The 27,152-nt window shown below is 44.9% G+C and overlaps 2 protein-coding genes across 4 annotated transcripts in view; one reads left to right on the top strand and one right to left on the bottom strand.

Annotated features, from left to right (window-relative positions):
* LOC115370442 (carcinoembryonic antigen-related cell adhesion molecule 2-like) overlaps nucleotides 1-27,152 on the top strand; it is a 78,383-nt gene that overhangs the window by 4,562 nt on the left and 46,669 nt on the right. The gene's annotated exons all lie outside the window — the stretch shown is intronic.
* On the bottom strand, nucleotides 20-26,722 carry LOC115370422 (uncharacterized). Of its 2 annotated transcripts, XM_030067440.1 has the most exons (12): nucleotides 10,630-11,137; nucleotides 10,419-10,522; nucleotides 10,055-10,327; nucleotides 9,821-9,914; nucleotides 9,633-9,700; nucleotides 9,294-9,512; nucleotides 9,039-9,170; nucleotides 8,605-8,667; nucleotides 8,418-8,483; nucleotides 8,215-8,307; nucleotides 8,055-8,123; nucleotides 20-7,948 (listed from the first exon to the last, which is right to left on the bottom strand). In XM_030067440.1, exons 1-12 carry the CDS (start codon nucleotides 10,730-10,732, stop codon nucleotides 269-271), a joined length of 8,964 nt encoding a protein of 2,987 aa, XP_029923300.1. In that variant the 5' UTR covers nucleotides 10,733-11,137; the 3' UTR covers nucleotides 20-268. The 2 variants fall into 2 exon arrangements, with proteins under 2 accessions (XP_029923300.1, XP_029923306.1); XM_030067446.1 differs by lacking the exons at nucleotides 8,055-8,123; nucleotides 8,215-8,307; nucleotides 8,418-8,483; ... (6 more) ...; nucleotides 10,419-10,522; nucleotides 10,630-11,137 and adding exons at nucleotides 26,073-26,141; nucleotides 26,266-26,722.

The raw sequence follows: 27,152 nt of genomic DNA, 5'->3' as shown, positions 1-27,152 counted from the left end.
AAAAACTATAGAATTACAGTGGGACAGGCTCTACACTTATAAAAAAACATTCACAGTGGTAGCCAATGTACACACCATGAACAGCACAACACACTACAAGTCAGTTTCCTCTTTCCACACATAAACCTGACCTATGCCAACACACAAACACGACAACACTAACATTTGCACCGGGACACTGCAATGTAGCTCCGTTTGACTCATCAAACAATGAATTTACACCGGTCGTGTGAATTCATTGTTTGCCTCCTTTGCCAAACACAACAACCTAATCCTCATCTAAAACCAAGTCTGACTCGAAGAGGCCCTCTACCTCCTCGAAGTCAACAACTAACCCCTGATCATCTTTAACAATAAAACTACACAAAACACCTTCATGATCACTAAAATACGTGGGCATGACTGCACATTCGACATTATACCGTGTTGTTTTAACATAAACATGATCAATTAGTGTCCCCTTCTCTGTAGTCTCTTGTGTCACATGCTGACTAAAACCTTTTTCACCCATAAATTTGGAAATTGATGATGTTTTTAAAATGTTCTCATTGAAATCACCCATTATTACAATTGTGTTACTGATTGGATGTAACCAATCAAGTAACCTCCCCAGATTTTGTTTGAATAAAGAATTTGGATAACATGGTGGACGATATATTACTACCAACAATATGTTGAATTTGTTACACAGGCACACCAAACACTCCAGATTCAAATCGGGCACCTGCAGAATGTTACAGTCCAAATTGTCTACACTATACAAACCAACTCCACCATGTTCTAGGTTCTTTAGCTCTATCAATTTGGGATTACTGCTGCTGTAACACAAGCCACGAGGACGACTGTGGAAAGTGTAACCTTCAATTTGGACACAGTCTAATGAAGACTGTGCAGTGAGCCACGTTTCTGTCACAGCAATACAGGTAAGCTGTAAATGCTGCGTGCAAGACACCAAATCTACCAAGTGGCGACTTAAATTTTGAACGTTCATTAAATACACAGAGAAACTGTGTGTATTTAATGAAGGCTTTGGCTGTTCAATCAAAAATGGAGGCATGCTATCCAAGGCCTCCTTTATGGCGTCCTTGCAGTAAATTACCTTCTCTGTAAAATCCTGGATGATCAGTCCAGACAAGGCCCTAACACGACTCAGCGCTACATATGCCTGCCCCGGTGCAAACACCCTCTTCAATGACACTACGGCCTCGTCCACAGTGAGTCCTTGCACTTTGTGAACAGTGCAAGCCCACGCTAACCTTAGAGGAAACTGACGACGCACACCGCCGCGTTTAGTGGCTCTTTCCGTCTCTGGATCAATGGCAGTAGACTGCAGGCATTCTACTGCTGCATGTGCACGTTTTTTCCTCCTATCTGAACCAATATTCTCATCATCAAATCTAACATACACAGTGAGAGGAAACGTGGAATCCTCTCCAAAAACTAACTGAGTAACCGTGCCACATGCTCCATTGACCAGGCCGTCCGCAACATCCACGTTCTTACACAACATCACTCGCGCGTTCCTCGCTAAACACAGAGTCTCCGGTAAAGACGTGTCCGCCGCAACGCCGTGATGCCCGGGCATCCGTTCCAAATTCCCTGTTGTCCTGTTATTCACGAAGTCTTGCGCTTCAACGGTGACATAATCAGGACAACAGTCAAACAGATAATTTAGGTTGTGCTCACTTACTTGCCTATTCGTCGCAAAGATATGCAAGGCTGAGCTCACCTCGCCGGTCTCGCGCATCTTCAGCATTTCAACATCGCTATTTAACATTGGGGTGGCCCTGGAACGCACTCTTAACCTATTAAGCAACTCAGCAAAAACACTATCCTTCTGCCTAACTATCTTTTTCAGCTCCACGATGCTGAAATTGCACCACAGGTCCACACCAACAGGACTACTATACAGAGGCTTCCCTTTAACAGGAGGCAACTGATAGAAGTCTCCGACAGCTATCACACTAACATTACCGAACGGGGAAAAGTCGCCTGTCTGCTTCACCTGCCTCAATCTACCATGCACATAAGCCAACACGTTGTGATCAACCATACTGATTTCATCAATAATTAAAATTTGGACCTGACTCAATTTAGCTCGCAAAGAGTTTAGTTTATCTTCACCCAGAGGGGTGTAAGGTAAACTAGCCTGTTTGCCAATACTCAATGTATGATGAATTGTTGCTGCATTCAAATTGTATGCAGCTATGCCAGTAGGAGCAGTTAACAAAACACAGATATCGTCTGGTTGATCACAAAGTGTTGACAGCAGCCTCCCTGCCTCATACTCAATAGCCCTAATCAAATGACTTTTCCCCGTTCCTGCGCCACCTGTGACAAATACACGCAGAGGCTCTGGGTTTTTACCCATCACCTTCTGCAAACACCACTGTCTCACTTTATAAAAAACAGCCAGCTGTGTCTCATTCAGAGACCTAATAAGCGCCAAACCGTCACTTCTAGACAACATGGACCTGTTTCTCTCCACCTGCGCTACCTGTCTGCCACCAACAATCAAATCTGGAACATTCTCCATCGCTTCAACTAACTGTTCCTCAGCTATCTCAGCTTCCCGCTGCTGCCTCTGCTCCTCTAAACCTTCTAGGCGTTCCGTTTCCTGTTCAGGACACAGCTCACCCCAAACATCTTCATCTACCCCGTTGTTCTGCGCAGCTATCTCCTGAGCTAACTCAAGGTGAGGACAATTGACCTCAAACCTGGCCCTATTCTCGCCGATGACATCGCAAACCGAATGCACAGACCCGTCGCTAAACGTCACCTGGCCATCGTTATAGAACTGCTCAAACAGCTCAAAGCCTGCAGGTTTGAGGTCTGAGTCAGTTCTATAAGGAAGAAACAACTGCAGCAGGCTCTGAAAATGTGCCTCTTCCTGTCTATCCAAACTGAAACGCATGTACCGCACCACTGCAAACTGAGTGCGTGTTCTCCTCAGAATGAATCCCAAATCATTGTTCAATTGAATTCTGTCCTTAGACTTTTCATTTTTGCTGAGAACACGATACTCAGATGCAAAGGTAGCCATACACATGTTTGCAAAGACATCGCTGTTAGGCCTATTCTTATACCTATCCACTATGCCTGTCATCCACATCTCATCCTCCCCAAGATCACCGGAGGCCGCCTTCTGCCTCAAAACACTAAGGGGCAAACTCATCCTAACTATCCTGCTCCCTGTCGGCACAAACACAACCTTCCTGGAACACTCCTTCAGGTGCATGTTCGTTAGCCTATACACCGCCTCCTGCGCACAAACATCTCTGTTGTGTAAATATACACTGCCCAGCTTCCGCAGGGCTTCTTTAGCAGAGAGATTCCCTTGTGTTTTGGCTTCTTTTTGGGCATTAGTCAATAATAGGCCAATTTCTCTCTCTGCTTTCGTAATATACGATAGTATGTATATTACTACTGCGTAGGCGTCGGTGACAAAGCTAATGTCCATGTTAGCGTTCCAGCACTTCAACAACTGCTTATTATACTGATTGACCCAAACCTCGTTCACCCCTCTCCTATACACAACCTTATGCCTCTTCTCTAAACGCCTATAAGCCAACTCGAAGATTTCCTGATTTATTCCTAAAGCACAAAACAAGTCCTCTACACTAACAGGAGGCACATCACTTTCTACAGCTCTCTTAACAGCTGTTAGAATAGCCTGCGCAACGTTTTCTGGCATCTTATCCCTATCCTCAAAACACTTACAGACCGGCCTGTTTTCTGAACCAGGTTCGGTCTCCGCTGTCTTTTTCTTATCGCACTTGCATTCTAACATTCTACAAATGAATGTCCGCGCAGAAACAGGTTTTGGGAAATTGAAACGACATGTCGTTTTGTGTTTTCTACACGACTTTGAATGTCGTTTGGAATGCGTTTGAACAGATGACACCGTGTCCAATAGTGTGTCATCATCTGAGGGTAGCTCACATGTAACGTAACGGTCAATAAATTTTACCACTTCCTCATCTGTGTTTCTATCAATTTGGGGAGCACCCTCGATCCAAAACAAACAGTGTACATGTGGTGAGCCTCTTTGTTGATATTCTACCCTATAAAAGTAATCGATTATTTTGCCGATAGGTTGACAGGGAGACATGAGAACCTCTTTCAGAAAACAGTGCCACCTGTAGTCAAACATCCTCGCCGCGGTGACCGGATTACGACGCAGCAACTCGCACCTGTCAGCCCACTCCAAATCCTCTACCGTCTGCGATCTGCCTTCCTGTTTCAGGATGCTGGTCAGGAGATTCTGCCAGCGCATATCCGCAGACGAAAACGAACAAAACCACGTCGGAATACCCAATTGACGCACGCAAGCCATCACGTCCTTCTGGACAGACTGCCAAAAGGCCGGAGTTCCTCTAATGGGTTTAAGAAACCTAAACCCGTCATCACACGCCAACAACTGCTTCAAGGCGTCCGCATCCGTTAACATGTCCTCAGTAATGCGTTGAGGCCTCTGACCTCCTTTGCCCTTACGCAAAGCGACGGAAACACTGGACACAACCCTGTCCAACTCTGACATGTACTGCGCAAAAAATATGTACTCGACGTTCCGCGCAAAACGACCGTCAGCATGCATAATCCGGTTATTAAGATAACGCGACAACGTCAAGTGATGAGACCGTCCGTCATGGAAGGTCTTATCACCCACAGGGAACAACACAGGGAAACACTTTGCCTCATTCGTGTGGTCAGAAAGCATTCTTACCGGACTATTCCCTTCTGCAGGCGCAATGTTCAAAATATCCTTAAAATACTGATCTAAAGCTTCCTGACCAATATCAACAGGCATAAGACAAGTGTCCTGAAACATGCAGTGCTGTTGTCTGTCATGTAACAGTTCATCCTGTCCTATGTCTGCTGATTCTGCTAGATCACACATTTCAGACTGAACCGTAACCTGACGTGACCTACCCTCAGCTTCATCCTCACTGCCTGACTCGGCCTCTTCCTTGTCCCTATCTTCCTCCCTAACAAACTCATTGACCCAGTGCTCATTAAACTCTATATCCCTATAATGAAAATTAGTCCTCTTCAAATATTCTAGCGCCTGTCTTACACGCAACGTATCCACAAACTGGTACTCGTAATATCCTTTATAGGTGAGTTTCCGCTTCAGCTTAACCTGAAGCAGAGACCCTTCCATACTGGAACGCGGCAACACATTAGTCGTCTGAACAATGTTGGCTGGAACACATGTCACTGGTCCATGTACTCCATTCTGCCCCCCTTTAGGCAGTGCCAACATTTTCATAAACGGAATATGCAAAGCTATCAAATGCTGCTCTAAACTATTCAGACATCCCAGTTCAGATGGAATGGGATCCAGCTCCAAGTTGTTAACCCAGCATTCAGCCGGCATCTCACCTCTGCTAAGCTTACCATGACACGTGAAACAAATCCACAGCTGACCACGCGATGACACCAACGAACAAGGCACAACACACTCCTTATTACACCTATGCAAATAATGCTCGCCTATACACCTATCTGCAATAGCAGCTGTCACTGAACTTCGCCTATAAACTTCCCTTGCACAAATCAGCACCTGAAATCTAAAAAACAACCTATGACAAACACAGCACACAAAATCTGGTCCATCTCTGACCTTTGCCAAAAACCGATCCATAACAAAAGCAAAATCTGCTGCCTTCTCCACCTTCTGCTTCCTGCTCAACCTCACACCAGAAATAACTTTCTGCTTATGCTCTACACTACCATGATACTTACTCTTACTCCTTTCTATAACTTTCTCCCTGTGCTCAATGCTATCCCTATATTTGCCCACACTCTTGCCCTTAACTATCTCCCTATGCTCAATGCTGTCTCTGTATTTACTAATACTCATCTCTTTAACCCTCTCTCTGTGGGGCAAATTCTTACAATACTTTTCTACACTCAACAACTTTGCCTTCTCCCTGAACAACACATTTTCCTTATATATCTTCCTAATCCTTAAAAGCCGTTTCTCCCTAAGTGACATATTCAACTTTTCCTGCTCCCTCTGTTTACGCCTCAGATACATGGACAGAGACTTTCTACCTGACACTACCTCACTAGCAGCCTCCACAACCTTGTCACTATCCTCTACACCTACTACACTACTACATCCAACTGCTGTGTTGTCACTATCTACAACCACAACATCCATCCTTCTAGACCTTACATTGTAACCTGTGACTTCACTAACTTTACAGTACCTGTAACAACTCTGCAGTCCAGGCTTACACACACAAAAAACATTCTCAAAATGCCGCCCCCTGATATTCTCTATGTAAATACACTCTGTAGACAAAGACTGACTGCTACAGCTATACCTCAACCAACGTCCATCATGAAAAGTAAACACACTAACGGCTAACCAATCCGCTGTCGCCTGAATCTCCACCTCGGTGGCCCAACTGCCAACACATCTCATCCTGGACTGCTGAATGTACTCTAACACTGAGGAGTACTCACTCCTTAAAAGACTCTGATATCTATCCGCGTTCCTCACCAACTCTTTACACACAGCTAGCCTAATCCTACGATGGTGCTTCTGAGAACCACTCACAGCCTGAGAGATGGCTCTGAAGAAGCAGTTACCATCAGCCACAATCCTATCTTTGCTACAAGGAACACCTAACAATGCCACCTCTGTGGATACCGGACTAACAACCTTCACGCAATCGACATTTAACTTTGTGCATAAAGCACGACAAACATCTACGCCAAGGGGACGGAAGACCAACTCTTTCTTTCTCACCGCGCTCACAAATTCGACGTCCAAATTGATCTCATTAACATCAAAGCTCTTGAATTTCTTCGACATACAAATGTTAGAAGAAATCACACGCTTTCTGCCACCAGTCACTGTTGGTTCTGCCGCTGAACTGCTGCTCACCTCGCTGGAGAACGTCAACACAGAAATGCCAGACAGTGCCGGACTTGCGGCTACGCCAAGACCACACTCAGGCGCAAAACTGCCTGCAGAATCCTCGCTTTTTCTCCCAGCCTCAGTGACCACACTAGACTCTGGTGCTGGAGCAGCACTCATCCCAGTGATGAGACTCTCCACAGACACACCAGACCGCGCTGGACTTGCACCCGTGCTGACCGTGACACCACACAGCTCAAAGAGCTTCTCCCTTGAACTGAGACTGTCAGCCAAACGACAGATGTAGTGGTGCAGGTCGTCGAGACACGCGAAATGCAGAACCACGCTTGTACCGTCATGGTGTAACAAGCCAGTGTTACTGCGTGAGTGACTGTCGACCACAGCGAACCGTCCATCCTCACGCATGATGGCAGTGGTGTTTCCACACAGTGTCAGAAGACATGTGCTGTACTGACTGAAGATTCTCTCCAGTCCATTACGCAAGCTGACAAACACACCGAAGTCGATGTATTCACCTTCGGTAACGCCTACTTCGCCTAATACTGTGTCACCAAAACTGAACCTAAACACCTGTCCGTCTAATTCCAAGTGTTGTGGCAAATCTGGCACAGACAGCAGATTTGACACATGGCTAAAGGTCTTGAGTTCACGCAAACTGGTGTACAACTCATCACCTAGAATCAACGCGCGATCCAGATCCAGCCTGTCCCACGAGAACGCGCTGCTCACCGTGTGTTTGGCTAAGCTGACCAAAGCTATAGCCATACACTGCACTCCTCCATACACAAATCGCGAATCGCCTTGGTGAAACGATCCGTGCACAACTTTTGCTAGCCTAATCCTGCTGCTATCTCTGCTAGCCTCTGTTGCCACAGCATTAGCGTTAGACTCAAACTGAACATCATGAACACAAACAGAAGGAACAAAAACAGCCTTAGCTTTGACGATCTTCTGTTGTGCCTTCGGGACGGCAGGGCACGCTGCGGCGACCACCTCCCGACAGACGACCACCCCCGGCACCGCGCTGGCAGACTCCTGGGCTGTCGCCTCCATCTGCCACAAAAATCAAAAACAAGGTTTTACTGAATAAGAAAACAGGAGAACCATTTCCCTGCTACCTCTCAATGATAACTCACATATTATTTGAACAAAGACAAACCTGCTGCACCGCTGGTCTGGGCCCAGAGGCAGACACGGTCACACGGGCAGGTGATGGTGTTGCTGGCACCTAAAAAAAGAGAGAATGACAAAATACTCATTTAAATAATGGACTCAGTCATTCGGGTCTTGCACGTGTTATCAAAATTCATGTGCCGCACCTCCGGGACGGCGGGGCACGCTGCGGCGACCTCCTCCCAACCGACGACCACCACTGGCACCACGCTGGGCGACTCCTGGGCTGTCGCCTCCACCTGACACAAAAATCAAAAACAAGGTTTTATTAAATAAGAAAACAGGAGAACCATTTCCCTGCTACCTCTCATAATGATAACTCACATAATATATTTAGACAAAGACAAACCTGCTGCACCGCTGGTCTGGGCCCGGAGGCAGACACGGTCACACAAGGTGAAGGTGTTGCCGGCACCTAAAATAGGAAGGGGATGACATCACTCATTTCAATAACGCATTCATTCATTTGGTTTCTGCATGTGGTATCAATATATGAAAAAAAAATCCATAGTTCACATACTAAACATGATACCAACCTGCCGCTTTCCTCCTCTGCGCCTTGTGGCAACACCTCTTGGCCAACGCCTCACACGGGAAGTCTAAAAGAAGGAAAGCAAACCTTGTTAAATGCCGTCTTCAAGTCAATTTTATCCAGGACCGACAAACATGCAATGGATGTTGTAAGCACAGAAAACAAACTAACAAAAGATCTATATGTATAATATATAGGAAAATGTAAAAACAGTTGGCAGATGAGGAATGAGGATGCCGAGGGGAGCCAGATGTACTGGAGCAGCCTGGGACCTGAGCCACACAACCACCAACACCATGATGACCTGACTCAATAAAAGACAGAGCACGCACTCGGAAAAACACACAACCATTCACACACACACTCACACAAAATCAGATCTAATATGGATTCCGGTTTGCTTCTTACTATCGTGAACATAATTTTCAGACAGTTTACCTGGCCAGCTGGTGGAACGGCAGTGTCGTCGTCTGAAGAAGGAGAAACCGTCTCCATGGCCTCCAGCATGTCGCCGCTGAACCACACGGGGTTGGATGGAAGGACAGACTCTTGCACCGGAGATGCTCGAGCCTTAAAAACCACAACAACAAAAAATAAGTCACTTTTTTTCCCTAACACCACAAAAATGAATACATAAAACCAGAAAAAATGCACATATGTAGAGCCAGAAAATGACTCAGAGAAACACATTACCTTGCCCTCCTGTCCGACCACGGTCCACTCCAGTGGGTCGCGGTGACGGGGCGCGGGCCTGTGTCCTGTCACGACCAGCACGGGGGAGACCCTGGCACGAGGCGATGTCCGGGGGGGCACCGAAGGCGGAGGAGGAGGGGGAGGAGCCAGCTGGTGGACCGCGGCGTCCCACAGGGCCTGGACCAGGATCGGCGTTCCATCGCTGTCGCTGAGGTGCACCTGGAAAACAGTCAAACACAGAACACATTGCACTCAACTTGTGTATCGAAAATGGCAACTTTCAACTCCTCCATTTGTCATGTCACAACAACAAAGAACAACAAAGTATGCTGTACTTACACTGTCACGGCTCCACAGCTCCAACCGATCCAGAGGGAGGTGCTCTGCCACAGACACGTATGGGAGACCTGCCGCAAAAGTGAGAAACATCATACATTCCGATATTAATTACACTCATGTGAAACATATGAGGTTAATCTCACGATACATCAGTTATAATAGTGCAGATAACCAAAACTAAAACATACCCATGCGTGCTGCGACACGGCGGAACTCCTGGCGAAACAGCTCCTGCAAGCCAGGCTCGATGTTCAGGCGTGGAGGGAAGTCCAGCACAAACACCTACACACGCACAAAAAACATTTAGAATCACATTTAGGTTTCTAAAAAAAGCACAGAGAAAACACATGCTTACACAGCCTCTAGCTGTGACAGCACAGGGCAAACAAATACTGCCAGCAGCAACTGCAAATGAAACACACCTTCGCCCAGCGGCTGCAGACTGTAGCCAGGAGAGCACCGAAGTCCAGCGACGCCTCTCCGATGTTCCTGCTGGCTGTCAGGTTGTTGCTGGGGGCCATCACGCAGACCACATCCGGGGTCCAAGGGAGAGCGGCGTGCGACACCTCTGTCCTCAGCTCTGCTGCATGCGCACCTGGAACAGAGAGAAAAGAAAAACACAGAGGTCCCTCCGGCATGGCGACGATCCCATCCACCATGGGCCGCAGGTGGGAGGCTCCCACGACGAACACCATCTGCAACGACAGAGACACGGCTTTAGAACACAGACACCAACTGTGACTTCTTACAACCAGCACTGTCTTTCTGAAAAAGAAAATCTAATACCTTCTGGTCCGGCTGCTGGGCTGGAGTGACCAACTTGAAGCTCCGCTGGGTCAGCTCCGAAGTTGGCCATCTCCGCACACGATGGCGGTAACCAGTACCGCGCCCTGTGTGGTTGACAACAAAGTTAGGGATGATGACACAAAATTTGTACATTACATTTAAACTGCGTCAGTTAAACATTAATAAAATAAACAAACTGTTTGATACTTACGAGCAACGAACTCGGGGACAGGCGGCTGGGGGGTCCATGGCTGCGGCTGCGCCATCCTCCGCTTCTGGGCCTGGGCACGACGGTGGGACTTGGCACGGGGCATCTCAGAATGAAAAACAAAAAAAATTAATATTTTTTCAAAGTTCACAAAGAAACTTTAACTTTAACTTTGAATCTGTACCAATCATACTCACAAACAATGCTTTACCAGACAACGTCAGCCTTCAACTACACAAATGTTTCAACTTACCTTGGCAGTGGGAAATCAACAAATTGTGTGTATGTGTGTGTGTCTGTGTGTTTGTGTGTCTGTGTGCTTGTGTGGAGAAGGAGTATGTGTGTGGATTAACAATTAGTTAAGTGTGTTTTTTAAATGGAATCAATGTGTGTAAACTTGTTCTGGATTAGAGGATCACAGATGTAGTGCAGGTAAGTAGCAGGTCCAAGGCAGGTGGCTCGCAGGTCAATTGCAGGTAGAAAAACACCAGATCTCACAGCCAACAGAGATGAATCTGTAAATTAAATGATACATATTGTTTGATGTAAACATTACTTGCCTAATACGAAAAAAAAACCTATTTAAGCGAACAGAACTTTACTCCAAACATCATGAATACACATAGCTCTAGCTACTTTATAGGTTTTAATTCTAAATAAGGTCTTTTTCTCTACAGCATGGTTAAGACACAAACTAGCATCCATATTATTGTGTTCAATAGAAAGAATAGCACTTCTTTCAGCTCAACTGTGCAGCTCAAAACAGAGACACATCTTAACAAAGAACACCTTTTTCTCTCAAAATCATGGTTAACCAGCAAATTGACATCCTTATTACATTATTTGCCTCTTCATTAAACAGAAAATGGCTAACACAACATCTCACAGCTTAGCCATACCAGTGGACACAGAGACACCCAACTAAATACATCACAAACTAAGGTTCCTGCACACAGCAAATGACACACACAGGAAAAAAAATATTACAATTAATTAGCAATATTAAATCAAATAATTTCCCTTTTCACACAAGGAAAATCTTCTCTTACAATCATAAAACCAACCACTAGTACAGCATTTGCATACGACACAGCAACACCTGCTCTTTGAATACATAAAGAAGCCACACACACTCAAACTACATACATCATAAGCTTAGTTCCATGCAAATAAAACCTGATATCAGACATAAATAAATAAATGAATGAATGAATAAACAACACACATGCAAGTTATAATAAAGTCCAATCATTTTCCTTTTTCCACACAGCAAGAGAAAGTTTTCATTTCAAAACCTGGTGGAGCCACACACACACTAGCAAAGACTGGTGTACATTCAAAGAGCAGATATAGGCCTAGCTCTATCACAAAGCCACACACAGTCAGCTCAAGTACATATCACAAACTCAATTCCATGCAAATAAAACCTGATATCAAACTATGAAAAAACACGCACACACACCTGCAACTATTTGTCATCCAGTCCAATAATTTTCCTTTTTCACACACCAAAAATAAGTTTTCCTCTCAAAAATCTGGTTGAACCACACACTAGCAAAGCTATGACTATAGCTAGTTAGCCCGCTAGCTAGCGCTAGCTTAGCGCGCTAATCTAATTAACCAAATGCCATCAATAAACTTTAAAATTCATCTCACGTTGACGGTAACGCTTCATAATAAATGTTTCAAGTCAACCACATGTATCTTAAGCGTTGAAATTATAAAATACAGGTTAGCTTTACATGTGAAGCTAGGCTGCCCCTCCATCAACAACCAGCAAACAGCATAAAGACGATACAACAGGCCTCGGGCCTACCGGAGGAACGGCTAGCTAGCGCTAGCTTAGCGCGCTAATCTAATTAACCAAATACCATCAATAAACTTTAAAATTCATCTCACGTCGACGGTAATGCTTCATAATAAACGTTTCAAGTCAACCACGTGTATCTTAAGAGTTGGGATTACAAAACACAGGTTAGCTTTGCATGTAAAGCTAGGCTGCCCCTCCATCAAAAACCAGCAAACAAACACCATAACAACAGGCCTCGGGCCTACCGGAGGAACGGCTAACGGCTAACGGCTAATCGACCAAATGCCATCAATAAACTTTAAAATTCATCTCACGTCGACGGTAATGCTTCATAATAAATGTTTCAAGTCAACCGCTTGTATCTTAGGAGTTGAGATTATCAAATACAGGTTAGCTTTGCATGTAAAGCTAGGCTGCCCCTCCATCAAAACTCACCATAAGCCAGCAAACAGCACAATGCAAAGTACATAATCACTCTCTGAAATATAACATTTAAATTTCGTGTTTTACCTGTGTTATCATCAACCATATCCTCATATTAGCACAGAGTTAACACAATAGGCTAACGTTAAGCTAACAGAGATGAAAACAGGTCTTACCTCGAAAGTCTGTGAGAAGAAGTGGGTGGGGCGGACACAGACGCAGGGGCTTTAATAGACAAGTTTATGAGCCGTTTCCGCTCTACTTCCTAAACTCCTCCCATCGATGCAATCCATTTCCGTTTTCGCGTGCTGGTTTGTTTTTAGCCACAGACATACATAGGTTTTTAGCTAGCTAGCTCTGTCCTGCCGACGAAAGGAAATTAAAGATCGATACTTACAAAAAAAAAAAAAAAAAAGTGGTTCGGGAACGACGTGTGCAGTAGTGTGCTGGCCTAGTTAACCTGAAGAGTCCACTGATCAGAGAGCCTTGTGAGGTTTAGAATTTTGCCTTGTGTCCCTGTCTATCAGCACCCAGCCATGTTGTTCATTAAATACAGATAAACACAACAAATACTGTGTGAATTGTAGTTTTTAATATTATATATGAATATTTTTATAGTGATGTAATTATGTGGGCTGCTTCTGTATTTTACGGTTTAATACCTGTTAGGATTAAACACGTTCTCTTTCTTGTTGAAGCCATTTGTTTAGTTTCCTCAAAGCAATTCATTCATCCAGTGTTATTAATGTACAGCATGAGCTTACTATGAATGATGAACTGTGTTAAAAGAAACTGTTACACTAAGGAACATAAGGCCTAGCATTCATGATCGTAGCTCAGTGCAATAATGAAATGAAATTCCATTTTTACATTTACATAAACTTTTATTTTCACACAAACAGTCAAGGTGGTTGAATCGTGTTCCCATTGTAAGGACATAATTATTAAAATTGAAACCTCACGAGCAGCGAGCTACATGTCCAGACGAAGCTGCGTTAGCATGGAAGTTTGTTTACACCGGCATACGCTGCGCAAACCACTTCCGGCGGAAATGAAGTGCATTTTTGTAGGGTAATGGCGCCCCCCAGGATTTGGCGCGTAAACTTGTCTATAGCTGTTAAGAAAAACAAACTCCTGTATATGTGTGTGTGTGCGTGTGCGCGCGCGCGCGAGAACGCGTGAGCGTGTATATATGTGTGAGTGTGCGGAGTGAGTGTGTATGTGTGTGTATGACATGAGTACTGCTGTGGCACGATCGCCACACGACACACGTGTGCACACACACACACACACACACACACACACACACACACACACACACACACACACACACACACACACACACACAACACCAACAAAAACCCACTGGTAGTACATTCGCTGTTGGTGCCCCTCTGGCCACTAGCAGCGCCCCTCCAGCAGATGGCGCCCTTAGCATGTCCTAGTGTGTGACTGACTTGAGTAGTGGCAGCTGTGGCATGATCACACCAAAATGCAGGCAGACAGAGAAATCCTTATTCAATCCAGTGGAGAAATCCAGAAAACACTGTGTCCTCTGTCATCTGTTAAATTTTCAAGCCGCTGACATTTACGCCCTGGGAGGAGATAGATTTTGTTCAAAGCGGAATTTTGGGCGTGAACGTGACTTTGCAACGCAAATTGCAGACTTCCTGTTGGTTTTAGGTCAGGGGTGTCAGCACGTGATTTGTAGGGCTTGATGAGATCTACATTTCGGCATTGGTTTGGTATTTCTATCACATTCCTGTGGGCCGCAGCGGCTGCCTTTGTGTGCCTAGGTGGCGCTACTGAGCCCATTTTTGCACCTTGGGGGTCTGTTTGTCCATTTTATCCAATTTTTCGCCAGACGTGGGCTGCATGCCGAATTTGGTGAGTTTTTGAACATGTTTAGGGGGTCAAATTAAGGCCGAATGACACGTAAGAATAATAATAAAGTACATTCGCTGCTGGTGCCCCTCTGGCCACTAGCAGTGCCCCTCCAGCAGATGGCGCCCTTAGCATGTCCTAGTGTGTGACTGACTTGAGTAGTGGCAGCTGCTGCATGATAACACCAAAATGCAGGCAGACAGAGAAATCCTCATTCAATCCAGTGGAGAAATCCAGAAAACCCACCCCTGTTTGAGGCGTCACAGCTCGGTCACCGTTTGAGTTACAGACTTGTTTCAAAGTTTAAACGAGTCATGAGACTCAGATCTATAAATCTCCCATTTACATGATTTTGCTATCTTTTACCGTTTTTGAATTATGGCAGTTTTAGTTTAAGAGTGTTTTCTGCTCCCTCTGAGCTCTTACAAAGGGTGTGTATTGCGCATTCCTGAGGCAGCTAGAGTGAGTCACATGTCCAGGCAGAGTGCAGAGCAGAGCACACCAGAGTCAAAAACGTTTGAAAACTCTTCACAGCTCCCACAAACTTGGTCCAATCCACATCAAAACTACATATTTTTGTAGGAATTTTTGTCCTCTTTCCATCTGCATAGTTTTCAAAGCCGTCAGACTTTTACTTTAGACTCCAGGGGCTTAATTAGTGCCAAAAGTCAGTCTCTTCCCACCAAAGTCCATGGAAAAAACCGAAGTGTTGGTTTTGGCCACTCCGACTTTGAGGGCTTATAAAATCCAAACGAATCGAGTAATGACGGAGTTTTTAGCAACTTTTGTTCAGCACTGTGTCCTCTGTCATCTGTTAAATTTTCAAGCCGCTGACACTTACGGCCTGGGAGGAGATAGATTTTGTTCAAAGCGGAATTTTGGGCGAGAACGTGATGTTCAAACGCAAATTGCGGACTTCCTGTTGATTTTAGGTGGGGGGTGTCAGCGCGTGAATTGTAGGGCTTGATGAGACCTACATTTCGGCAGTGGTTTGGTCTTTCTAGCGCATTCCTGTGGGCCACAGCGGCTGTCTTTGTGTGCCTAGGTGGCGCTACGGAGTCCATTTCTGCACTTAGGGGGTCCGTTTGTCCATTTTATCAAATTTTTCGCCAGACCTGGCCTGCATGCCGAATTTGGTGAGTTTTGGAGCATGTTTAGGGGGTCAAATTAAGGCCGAATGACACGTAAGAATAATAATAAATTAAAGCTGCAAGCAGCGTTGGACGGGCCCTCGCCCCCCCGTGCACGTCGGAGATGGCGCACGTGTCGAAGTGCAGACAAGTCATCCGTTGGGGCCAGTTTTAAGGGTTTTTTGTGCTTTTATTGTGAAAGAGTTGGGGGCTTTTATTTTGAAAAGCTGAAGATGACATACCATTGACCAGGCTTCATGGATCATGCTACAGACTCTCAAATGTCAAGTACAACATTTTCAAAATGAAAACATTTCAAAGGTGATCTTAAAAGCTTTAAGTTATTTTCATTATCATTTCTTCAAACCTAACTGAGTGAGCTGCAGGGTTAGATCACATTCACACATTTCCAGTACAAGTCCTTAAGAATAAATCAGATGTCCCTTTGAAAGATTCAGAAGGTAATTACAGAAAGCTATCAACATCAGGAAGGGTAACATGTTACTGAGGGAATATTACAGTCATAGATTGGAAGTTTCTGTTTGTCACCTCTTACTTCTTAATAAAGTCAATGTTGTATAATTTCCTCATGTTTACAAGTCATGTCTTCATCCATGTCATTAATATACTGTGTTTATCAATTAAAATTTATACATACAGCGCTTCACGAGGTTATAAAATATTGTGTAACACAGTAAAGCAGGACTACTATTACTACTTACTACCGAATTACTACCAACGGTTGTTTTTCATACCATATAGAAACCACCTTCATTTATAACATATCACAGACAACATTTTGTGCTTAACAATATATAATTTATTTTTCAAAACAATTTCATTAACATGTAGATGTATCTATGTCCAGAGAATATGTCAGTTACTGAAAATGTAATCATGTAATCATCAAAACAACACATGTACTGTCTCTGTCCCACGATCCCACTTGGTACAAGGCCACATCACCATCACTTGGGGGTAGGAAGGTTGGGGACGCTGCACCACAGGAGCATCTTCAATCAGGAAGCTCCCCTCAGAGTAAACAAAGACAAATTCTAAGGCAAATGTTTCTTTGTGTTGTTTTTATTTATTTACTATTTATTTATTTATTTATACATACATACACATACATACATACATACATTTATTTATGTATTTATTTTAATTTAACTGTCCTGTTTTGGCAGCTCAGGCATACAGAATGAGGAGTCTGTGCCTTGTTGTGCCACAACAGATTTGCTCTGAGTTCATGCACACCAGAGGAGCACTTAAATATTGAAAGTGAACCTCTTGTATACAGACAGTACACATGAAGGTGACATGAACTCAAACATGCAGAACTATATACAACTTTGAACAGATATACATTTAATTTTTGAACATAGTCAAACAGCTAACACATGGCAAACAGAGACTAACACATTCATAATTACTAACACCTGTGACACACGATTACATGAATTACGTCCCTACACATGATTCTCCATAACTACAACTTCCACCTGGAACACATAATTTGCCTAATCTAAAATCTCAACATAATCAATTCCATATAATAAATACATGACACTTCCACATAATTCATAATCTAAAATTGCAATAATAAATACACAATATAAATACTATTCATAAATACAATAAATAACAATCTAAAATCCCAATAAATATGATATAAATACTATAAATATCTATAAAAATAAATAACACAATCTATACAATTTAAGTGGGACAGGCTCTACACAAAGACAACATTCATAGTGGTAGCTAATGTACACACCATGAACAACACAACACACCACAAGTCAGTTTCCTCCTAAAAAGCTACAGATAAACCTGCACTACACCAACACACAAACAACACTAACATTTGCACCGGGACACTGCAATGTAGCTCTGTTTGACTCATCAAACAAAGAATTTACACCGGTAGTGTGAATTCATTGTTTGCCTCCTTTGCCAAACACAACAACCTAATCCTCATCAAAATCTACGTCTGACTCGAAGAGGCCCTCTACCTCCTCCAAGTCAACGACTAACCCCTGATCATCGTTAACACTAAAACTACACAAAACACCTTCGTGATCACTAAAATACGTGGGCATCACTGCACAGTTCACATTATACTGTGTTGTTTTCACATAAACATGATCAATTAGTGTCCCCTTCTCTGTAGTCTCTTGTGTTACATGCTGACTAAAACCTTTTTCACCCATAAATTTGGAAATTGATGATGTTTTTAAGATGTTGTCATTGAAATCCCCCATTATTACAATTGTGTTACTGATTGGATGTAACCAATCAAGTAACCTCCCCAGATTTTGTTTGAATAAAGAATTTGGATAACATGGTGGACGATATATTACTGCCAACAATATGTTAAATTTGTTGCACAGGCACACCAAACACTCCAGATTCAAATCGGGTACCTGCAGAATGTTACAGTCCAAATTGTCTACGCTATACAATCCAACTCCACCATGTTCTAGGTTCTTTAGCTCTAACAATTTAGGGTTACTGCTGCTGTAACACAAGCCTCGAGGACGACTGTGGAAAGTGTAACCTTCAATTTGGACACTGTCTAATGAGGACTGTGCAGTGAGCCACGTTTCTGTCACAGCAATACAGGTAAGCTGTAAATGCTGCGTGCAAGACACCAAATCTACCAAGTGGCGACTTAAATTTTGAACGTTCATTAAATACACAGAGAAACTGTGTGCATTTAATGAAGGCTCTGGCTGCTCAATCAAAAATGGAGACATGCTATCCAAGGCCTCCTTTATGGCGTCCTTGCAGTAAATTACCTTCTCTGTAAAATCCCTGATGATCAGTCCAGACAAGGCCCTAACACGACTCAGCGCTACATATGCCTGCCCCGGTGCAAACACCCTCTTCAAGGAGACTACGGCCTCATCTACAGTGAGTCCTTGCACTTTGTGAACAGTGCAAGCCCACGCTAACCTCAGAGGAAACTGACGACGCACACCGCCGCGTTTAGTGGCTCTTTCTGTCTCTGGATCAATGGCAGTAGACTGCAGGCATTCTACTGCTGCATGTGCACGTTTTTTCCTCCTATCTGAACCAATATTCTCATCATCAAATCTGACATACACGGTGAGAGGAAACGTGGAATCCTCTCCAAAAACTAACTGAGTAACCGTGCCACATGCTCCATTGACCAGGCCGTCCGCAACATCCACGTTCTTACACAACATCACTCGCGCGTTCCTCGCTAAACACAGAGTCTCCGGTAAAGACGTGTCCGCCGCAACGCCGTGATGCCCAGGCATCCGTTCCAAATTCCCTGTTGTCCTGTTATTCACGAAGTCTTGCGCTTCAATGGTGACATAATCAGGACAACAGTCAAACAGATAATTTAGGTTGTGCTCACTTACTTGCCTATTCGTCGCAAAGATATGCAAGGCTGAGCTCACCTCGCCGGTCTCGCGCATCTTCAACATTTCAACATCGCTCTCTAACATTGGGGTGGCCCTGGAACGCACTCTTAATCTATTAAGCAACTCAGCAAAAACACTATCCTTCTGCCTAACTATCTTTTTCAGCTCCACGATGCTGAAATTGCACCACAGGTCCACACCAACAGGACTACTATACAGAGGCTTCCCTTTAACAGGAGGCAACTGATAGAAGTCTCCAACAGCTATCACGCTAACATTACCAAACGGGGAAAAGTCGCCTGTCTGCTTCACCTGCCTCAATCTACCATGCACATAAGCCAACACGTTGTGATCAACCATACTGATTTCATCAATAATTAAAATTTGGAGGTGACTCAATTTAGCTCGCAAAGAGTTTAGTTTATCTTCACCCAGAGGGGTGTAAGGTAAACTAGCCTGTTTGCCAATACTCAATGTGTGATGAATTGTTGCTGCATTCAAATTGTATGCAGCTATGCCAGTAGGAGCAGTTAGCAAAACACAGATATCGTCTGGTTGATCACAAAGTGTTGACAGCAGCCTCCCTGCCTCATACTCAATAGCCCTGATCAAATGACTTTTCCCCGTTCCTGCGCCACCTGTGACAAATACACGCAGAGGCTCTGGGTTTTTACCCATCACCTTCTGCAAACACCACTGTCTCACCTTATAAAAAACAGCCAGCTGTGTCTCATTCAGAGACCTAATAAGCGCCAAACCCTCACTTCTAGACAACATGGACCTGTTTCTCTCTACCTGCGCTACCTGTCTGCCACCAACAATCAAATCCGGCACATTCTCCATAGATTCAACTAACTGTTCCTCAGCTATCTCAGCTTCCTGCTGCTGCCTCTGCTCCTCTAAACCTTCAAGGCGTTCCGCTTCCTGTTCAGGACACAGCTCACCCCAGACATCTTCATCTACCCCGTTGTTCTGCGCGGCTATCTCCTGAGCTAGCTCAAGGTGAGGACAATTGACCTCAAACCTGGCCCTATTCTCGCCGACGACATTGCGAACCGAATGCACAGACCCGTCGCTAAACGTCACCTGGCCATCGTTATAGAACTGCTCAAACAGCTCAAAGCCTTCAGGTTTGAGGTCTGAGTCAGTTCTATAAGGAAGAAACAACTGCAGCAGGCTCTGAAAATGTGCCTCTTCCTGTCTATCCAAACTGAAACGCATGTACCGCACCACTGCAAACTGAGTGCGTGTTCTCCTCAGAATGAATCCTAAATCATTGTTCAATTGAATTCTGTCCTTAGACTTTTCATTTTTGCTGAGAACACGATACTCAGATGCAAAGGTGGCCATACACATGTTTGCAAACACATCGCTGTTAGGCCTATTCTTATACCTATCCACTATGCCTGTCATCCACATCTCATCCTCCCCAAGATCACGGGAGGCCGCCTTCTGCCTCAAACACTAAGGGGCAAACTCATCCTAACTATCCTGCTCCCTGTTGGCACAAACACGACCTTCCTGGAACATTCCTTCAGGTGCATGTTCGTTAGCCTGTACACCGCCTCCTGCGCACAAACATCTCTGTTGTGTAAATATACACTGCCCAGCTTCCTCAGGGCTTCTTTAGCAGAGAGATTCCCTTGTGTTTTGGCTTCTTTTTGGGCATTAGTCAATAATAAGCCAATTTCTCTCTCTGCTTTCGTAATATACGATAGTATGTATATTACTACTGCGTAGGCGTCGGTGACAAAGCTAATGTCCATGTTAGCGTTCCAGCACTTCAACAACTGCTTACTATACTGATTGACCCAAACCTCGTTCACCCCTCTCCTATACACAACCTTATGCCTCTTCTCTAAACGCCTATAAGCCAGCTCAAAGATCTCCTGATTTATTCCCAAAGCACAAAACAAGTCCTCTACACTAGCAGGAGGCACATCACTGTCCACAGCCAGCTTAACAGCTGTTAGAATAGCCTGCGCAACGTTTTCTGGCATCTTATCTCTATCTTCAAAACATGTACAGACTGGCCTGTTTTCTGAACCAGGTTCGGTCTCCACTGTCTTTTTCTTATCGCACTTGCATTCTAACATTCTACAAATGAATGTACGCGCAGAAACAGGTTTTGGAAAATTGAAACGACATGTCGTTTTGTGTTTTCTGCATGACTTTGAATGTCGTTTGGAATGTGTTTGAACAGATGACACCGTGTCCAATAGTGTGTCATCATCTGAGGGGAGCTCACATGTAACGTAGCGGTCGATAAATTCTACTACCTCCTCATCTGTGTTTTTATCAATTTGGGGAGCACCCTCGATCCAAAATAAACAGTGTACATGTGGTGAGCCTCTCTGTTGATATTCTACCCTATAAAAGTAATCAACAATTTTGCCGATTGGTTGACAGGGAGACATGAGAACCTCTTTCAGAAAACAATGCCACCTGTAGTCAAACATCCTCGCCGCAGTGACCGGATTACGACGCAGCAACTCGCACCTGTCAGCCCATTCCAAATCCTCTACCGTCTGCGATCTGCCTTCCTGTTTCAGGATGCTGGTCAGAAGATTCTGCCAGCGCATATCCGCAGACGAAAATGAACAAAACCAAGTTGGAATACCTAACTGCCGCACACAAGCCATCACATCCTTTTGGACAGACTGCCAAAAGGCCGGAGTTCCTCTAATGGGTTTAAGAAACCTAAACCCATCATCACACGCCAACAACTGCTTCAAGGCGTCCGCATCCGTTAACATGTCCTCAGTAATGCATTGAGGCCTCTGACCTCCATTGCCCTTACGCAATGCGACAGAAACACTCGACACAACCCTGTCCAACTCTGACATGTACTGCGCAAAAAATATATACTCGACGTTCCGCGCAAAACGACCGTCGGCATGCATAATCCGGTTATTGAGATAACGCGACAACGTCAAGTGATACGACCGACTGTCATGGAAGGTCTTATCACCCGCGGGGAACAACACCGGGAAACACTTTGCCTCATTCGTGTGGTCAGAAAGCATTCTAACAGGACTATTCCCTTCTGCAGGCGCAATGTTCAAAATATCCTTAAAATACTGATCTAAAGCTTCCTGACCAATATCAACAGGCATAAGACAAGTGTCCTGAAACATGCAGTGCTGTTGTCTGTCATGTAACAGTTCATCCTGTCCTATGTCTGCTGATTCCTCTACAACATCAACAACTTTGCACTGCTCCACTACCTGACCTCTGTCCTGATCTGACCTAACCTCAGCCTCATCCTCACTGCCTGACTCGGCCTCTTCCTTCTCCCTATCTTCCTGCCTAACAAACTCATTAACCCACTCCTCATTAAACTCTATATCCCTATAATGAAAATTAGTCCTCTTTAAGTACTCTAGCGCCTGTCTTACACGCATCGTATCCACAAACTGGTACTCGTAATATCCTTTATAGGTGAGTTTCCGCTTCAGCTTAACCTGAAGCAGAGACCCCTCCATACTGGAACGCGGCAACACATTAGTCGTCTGAACAATGTTGGCTGGAACACATGTCACCGGTCCATGTACTCCATTCTGCCCCCCTTTAGGCAGTGCCAACATTTTCATAAACGGAATATGCAAAGCTATCAAATGCTGCTCTAAACTATTCAGACATCCCAGTTCAGACGGAATGGGAACAAGCTCCAAGTTGTTAACCCAGCATTCAGCCGGCATCTCACCTGTGCTAATCTTATGGTTACATGTGTAACAAATCCAAAGCTGACCACGCGAGGAAACCAACGAACACGGCACAACACACTCCTCATTACATCTATGCAAATAATGCTCGCCTATACACTTATCTGCAATAGCAGCTGTCACTGAACTCCGCCTATAAACTTCCCTTGCACAACTCACTACTTGATATCTAAAAAACAACCTATGACAAACACAGCACACAAAATCTGGTCCATCTCTGACCTTTTCCAAAAACTGATCCATAACAAAAGCAAAATCTTTTACCTTCTCCGCCTTCTGCTTTCTACTTAACCTGACACCAGAAATAACTTTCTGCTTATACTCTAAACTATCATGATACTTGCTCTTAATACTTTCTATAAGTTTCTCCCTGTGCTCAATGCTGTCCCTATATTTGCCCACACTCTTGGCCTTAACTGTCTCCCTGTGCCCAATGCTGTCCCTATATTTGCCCACACTCTTGGCCTTAACTGTCTCCCTGTGCTCAATGCTGTCCCTATATTTACTAATACTCATCTCTTTAACCATCTGTCTGTGGGGCAAATTCTTACAATACTTTTCTACACTCAACAACTTAGCTTTCTCCCTGAACACCACATTTTCCTTATATATCTTCCTAATCCTTAACTTTTGTTTCTCCCTAAGTGACATATTCAACTTTTCCTGCGTCGTCTGTTTCCGCCTCAGATACCTGGACAGAGACTTTCTACCTGACACTACCTCACTAGCAGCCTCCACAACCTTGTCACTATCCTCTACCCCTTGAACAGAATGTACTACATCACCACTACACCCAAGTGCTGTGTTGTCAGTATCTGTAACATCCATCATTCTAGACCTAATGCTGTAACCCGACACTTCACTAACTTTACAATACCTGTAACAACTCTGCAGTCCAGGCTTACACACACAAACCACATTCTCAAAATGCCGTCCCATTATATTCGCTATGTAAATACACTCTGTCGACAAAGGCTGACCGCTACAGCTATACCTTAACCAACGTCCATCATGGAACGTAAACACACTAACACCTAACCAATCCGCTGTCGCCTGAATCTCCACCTCTGTGGCCCAACTGCCGACACGCCTCATCCTGGACTGCTGAATGTACTCTAACACAGAGGAGTACTCACTCCTCAAAAGACCCTGATATCTATCTGTGTTTCTCTGTAACTCTTTACACACAGCTAGCCTAATCCTGAGATGGTGCTTCTGTGAACCACTCACAGCCTGAGAGATGGCTCTGAAGAAGCAGTTACCATCAGCCACAATCCTCTCTTTGCTACATGGAACACCTAACAACCCCACCTCTGTGGCGACCGGACTAACAACCTTCACACAGTCAACGTTAAACTTACTACACAAAGCACAACAAACATCTACGCCGAGGGGACGGAAGACCAGCTCTTCGCTTCTCACCTTGCTAACAAACTCTACGTCCAAATTGACCTCGCTAGCATCGAAGCTCTTGAATTTCTTCGACATACAAGTGTCGGAAGAAATGACACGCTTTCTGCCACCAGTCACTGTTGGTTCTGCCACTGAACCACTGCTCACCTTGCTGGAGAAAGTCAACACAGAAATGCCAGACAGTGCCGGACTTGCGGCTACGCCGAGACCACACTCTGACGCAAAACTGCCTGCAGAAACCTCACTTTTTCTCCCAGCCTCAGTGAGTACACTAAACTCTGTTGCTGGAGCAGCGCTCATCTCAGCGATGAGACTCTCCACAGACACACCAGACCGCGCTGGACTTGCAGCCCTGCTGACCGTGACACCACACAGCTCAAAGAGCTTCTCCCTTGAACGAAGACTGTCAGCCAAACGACAGATGTAGTGGTGCAGGTCGTCCAGACATGCGAAATGCAGAACCACGCTTGTACCGTCGTGGTGTAACAAGCCAGTGTGACTGCGTGAGTGACTGTCGACCACAGCGAACCGTCCACCCTCACGCACGATGGCAGTGGTGTTTCCACACATTGTCAGAAGACATGTGGTGTATTGACTGAAGATCCTCTCCAGTCCATTTCGCAAGCTGATGAACACACCGAAATCGATGTATTCACCTTCGGTCACGCCTATTTCGCCTAACACTGTGTCACCAAAACTGAACCTAAATACCTGTCCGTCTAATTCCAACTGCTGTGGCAAATCTGGCACAGACAGCAGATTAGACACATGGCTGAAGATGTTGAGGTCACGCAAACTGGTGTACAACTCATCACCTTCAACCAACGCGCGATCCAGATCCAGCCTGTCCCACGAGAACGCGCTCCTCACTGTGTGTTTGGCCAAGCTGACCAAAGCTATAGCCATACACTGCACTCCTCCATACACAAATCGCACATCGCCCTGATGAAACGACCCGTGCACAACTTCTGCTAGCCTAATCCTGCTGCTATCCCTGCTAGCCTCTGTTGCCACAGCATTAGCGTTAGACTCTAACTGAACATCACGAACACAAACAGAAGGAACAAAAACAGCCTTAGCTTTTTCGATCTTCTGTCGCTCCTCCTGGATGGCAGTGCACGCTGCGGCGACCTCCTCCCGACCGACGACCACCCCCCGCACCGCGCTGGCAGACTCCTGGGCTGTCACCTCCACCTGACACAAAAATCAATAACAAGGTTTTACTACATAAGAAAACAGAAGAATCATTTCCCTGCTACCTCTCAAAATGATAACTCACATATTATATTTAAACAAAGACAAACCTGCTGCACCGCTGGTCTGGGCCCGGAGGCGGACACGGTCCCACGGGCAGGTGAAGGTCTTGCCGGCACCTAAAAAAAGGGGGATGACAAAAGCTTCATTTAAATAATGCAATCATTCATTCGGGTACTGCAAGTATTATCAAAATTCTTCTGCCGCACCTCCGGGACGGCCGGGCACGCTGCAGTGACCTCCTCCCGACCGACGACCACCCCTGGCACCACGCTGGCCGACTCCTGGGCTGTCGCCTCCAACTGCCACAAAAATCAAAAACAAGATTTTACTGAATATGAAAACAGGAGAACCATTTCCCTGCTACCTCACATAATGATAACTCACATATTATATTTGAACAAAGACAAACCTGCTGCACTGCTGGTGTGGGCCCGGAGGCAGGCACGGTGACACGGGCAGGTGAAGGTGTTGCCAGCACCTAAATTGGAAGGGGGTGACAAGACTCATTTCAATAATGCAATCATTCATTTGGTTTCTGCACGTGGTATCAAAATATATGAAAAAAAAATCCACATAGTTCACATAGTAAACATAATACCAACCTGCCGCTTTCCTCCTCTGCGCCTTGTGGCAACACCTCTTGGCGAACGCCTCACATGGGAAGTCTAAAAGAAGGAAAGTAAACCTTGTTAAATGCAGTCTTCAATTCAATTTTATCCAGGACGGACAGACATGCAATGTATGTTGTAAGCACAGAAAACAAAAACAACAAAAGATCTATATGTTTAACATGAAAGAAAAAAAATGTAAAAACAGTTGGCAGATGAGGAATCAGGATGCCAAGGGGAGCCAGATGTAGTGGAGCAGCCTGGGACCTGAGCCACACAACCACCAGCACCAGGATGACCTGGCTCAATATAAGACAGAGCACGCACTCGGAAAAACTCACATCAACAATTCACACACACTAACACAGGGAACCATTAGTTATCTGAACAACAAGACTGATCATTAATTAGCTCAGAGAAAGCAATAATCTCATCAGCAGGTGAGGGTTGCTTCATTGATATAATTTTATAATTTGGCAGTTTACCTGGCCAGCTGGTGGAATGGCAGTGTCGTCGTCGTCGTCGTCTGAAGGAGAAACCGTCTCCATGGCCTCCAACATGTCGCCGCTGAACCAAACGGGGTTGGACGGGATGACAGACTCTTGCACTGGAGATGCTTGAGCCTTAAAAAAAACAACACAAAAAAAAATTAGTCACTTTTTTTTTTTAATAAAAAAAATTAATACATAAAACCAGAAAAGATGCACAAATGTACAGCCAGAAAATGACTCAAACACATTACCTTGCCCTCCTGTCCGACGACGGTCCACTCCAGTGGGTCACGGTGACGGGGCGCGGGGCTGTGTCCTGTCACAACCAGCACGGGGGAGACCCTGGCACGAGGCGATGTCCGGGGGGGCACCGAAGGAGGAGGAGGAGGA

This window comes from Myripristis murdjan, chromosome 2 (assembly GCF_902150065.1).
Source record: "Myripristis murdjan chromosome 2, fMyrMur1.1, whole genome shotgun sequence".
Classification (NCBI taxonomy): domain Eukaryota; kingdom Metazoa; phylum Chordata; class Actinopteri; order Holocentriformes; family Holocentridae; genus Myripristis; species Myripristis murdjan.
Note: the sequence above shows the minus strand (reverse complement) of the source record. Positions and strands in the feature narration are given on the sequence as shown.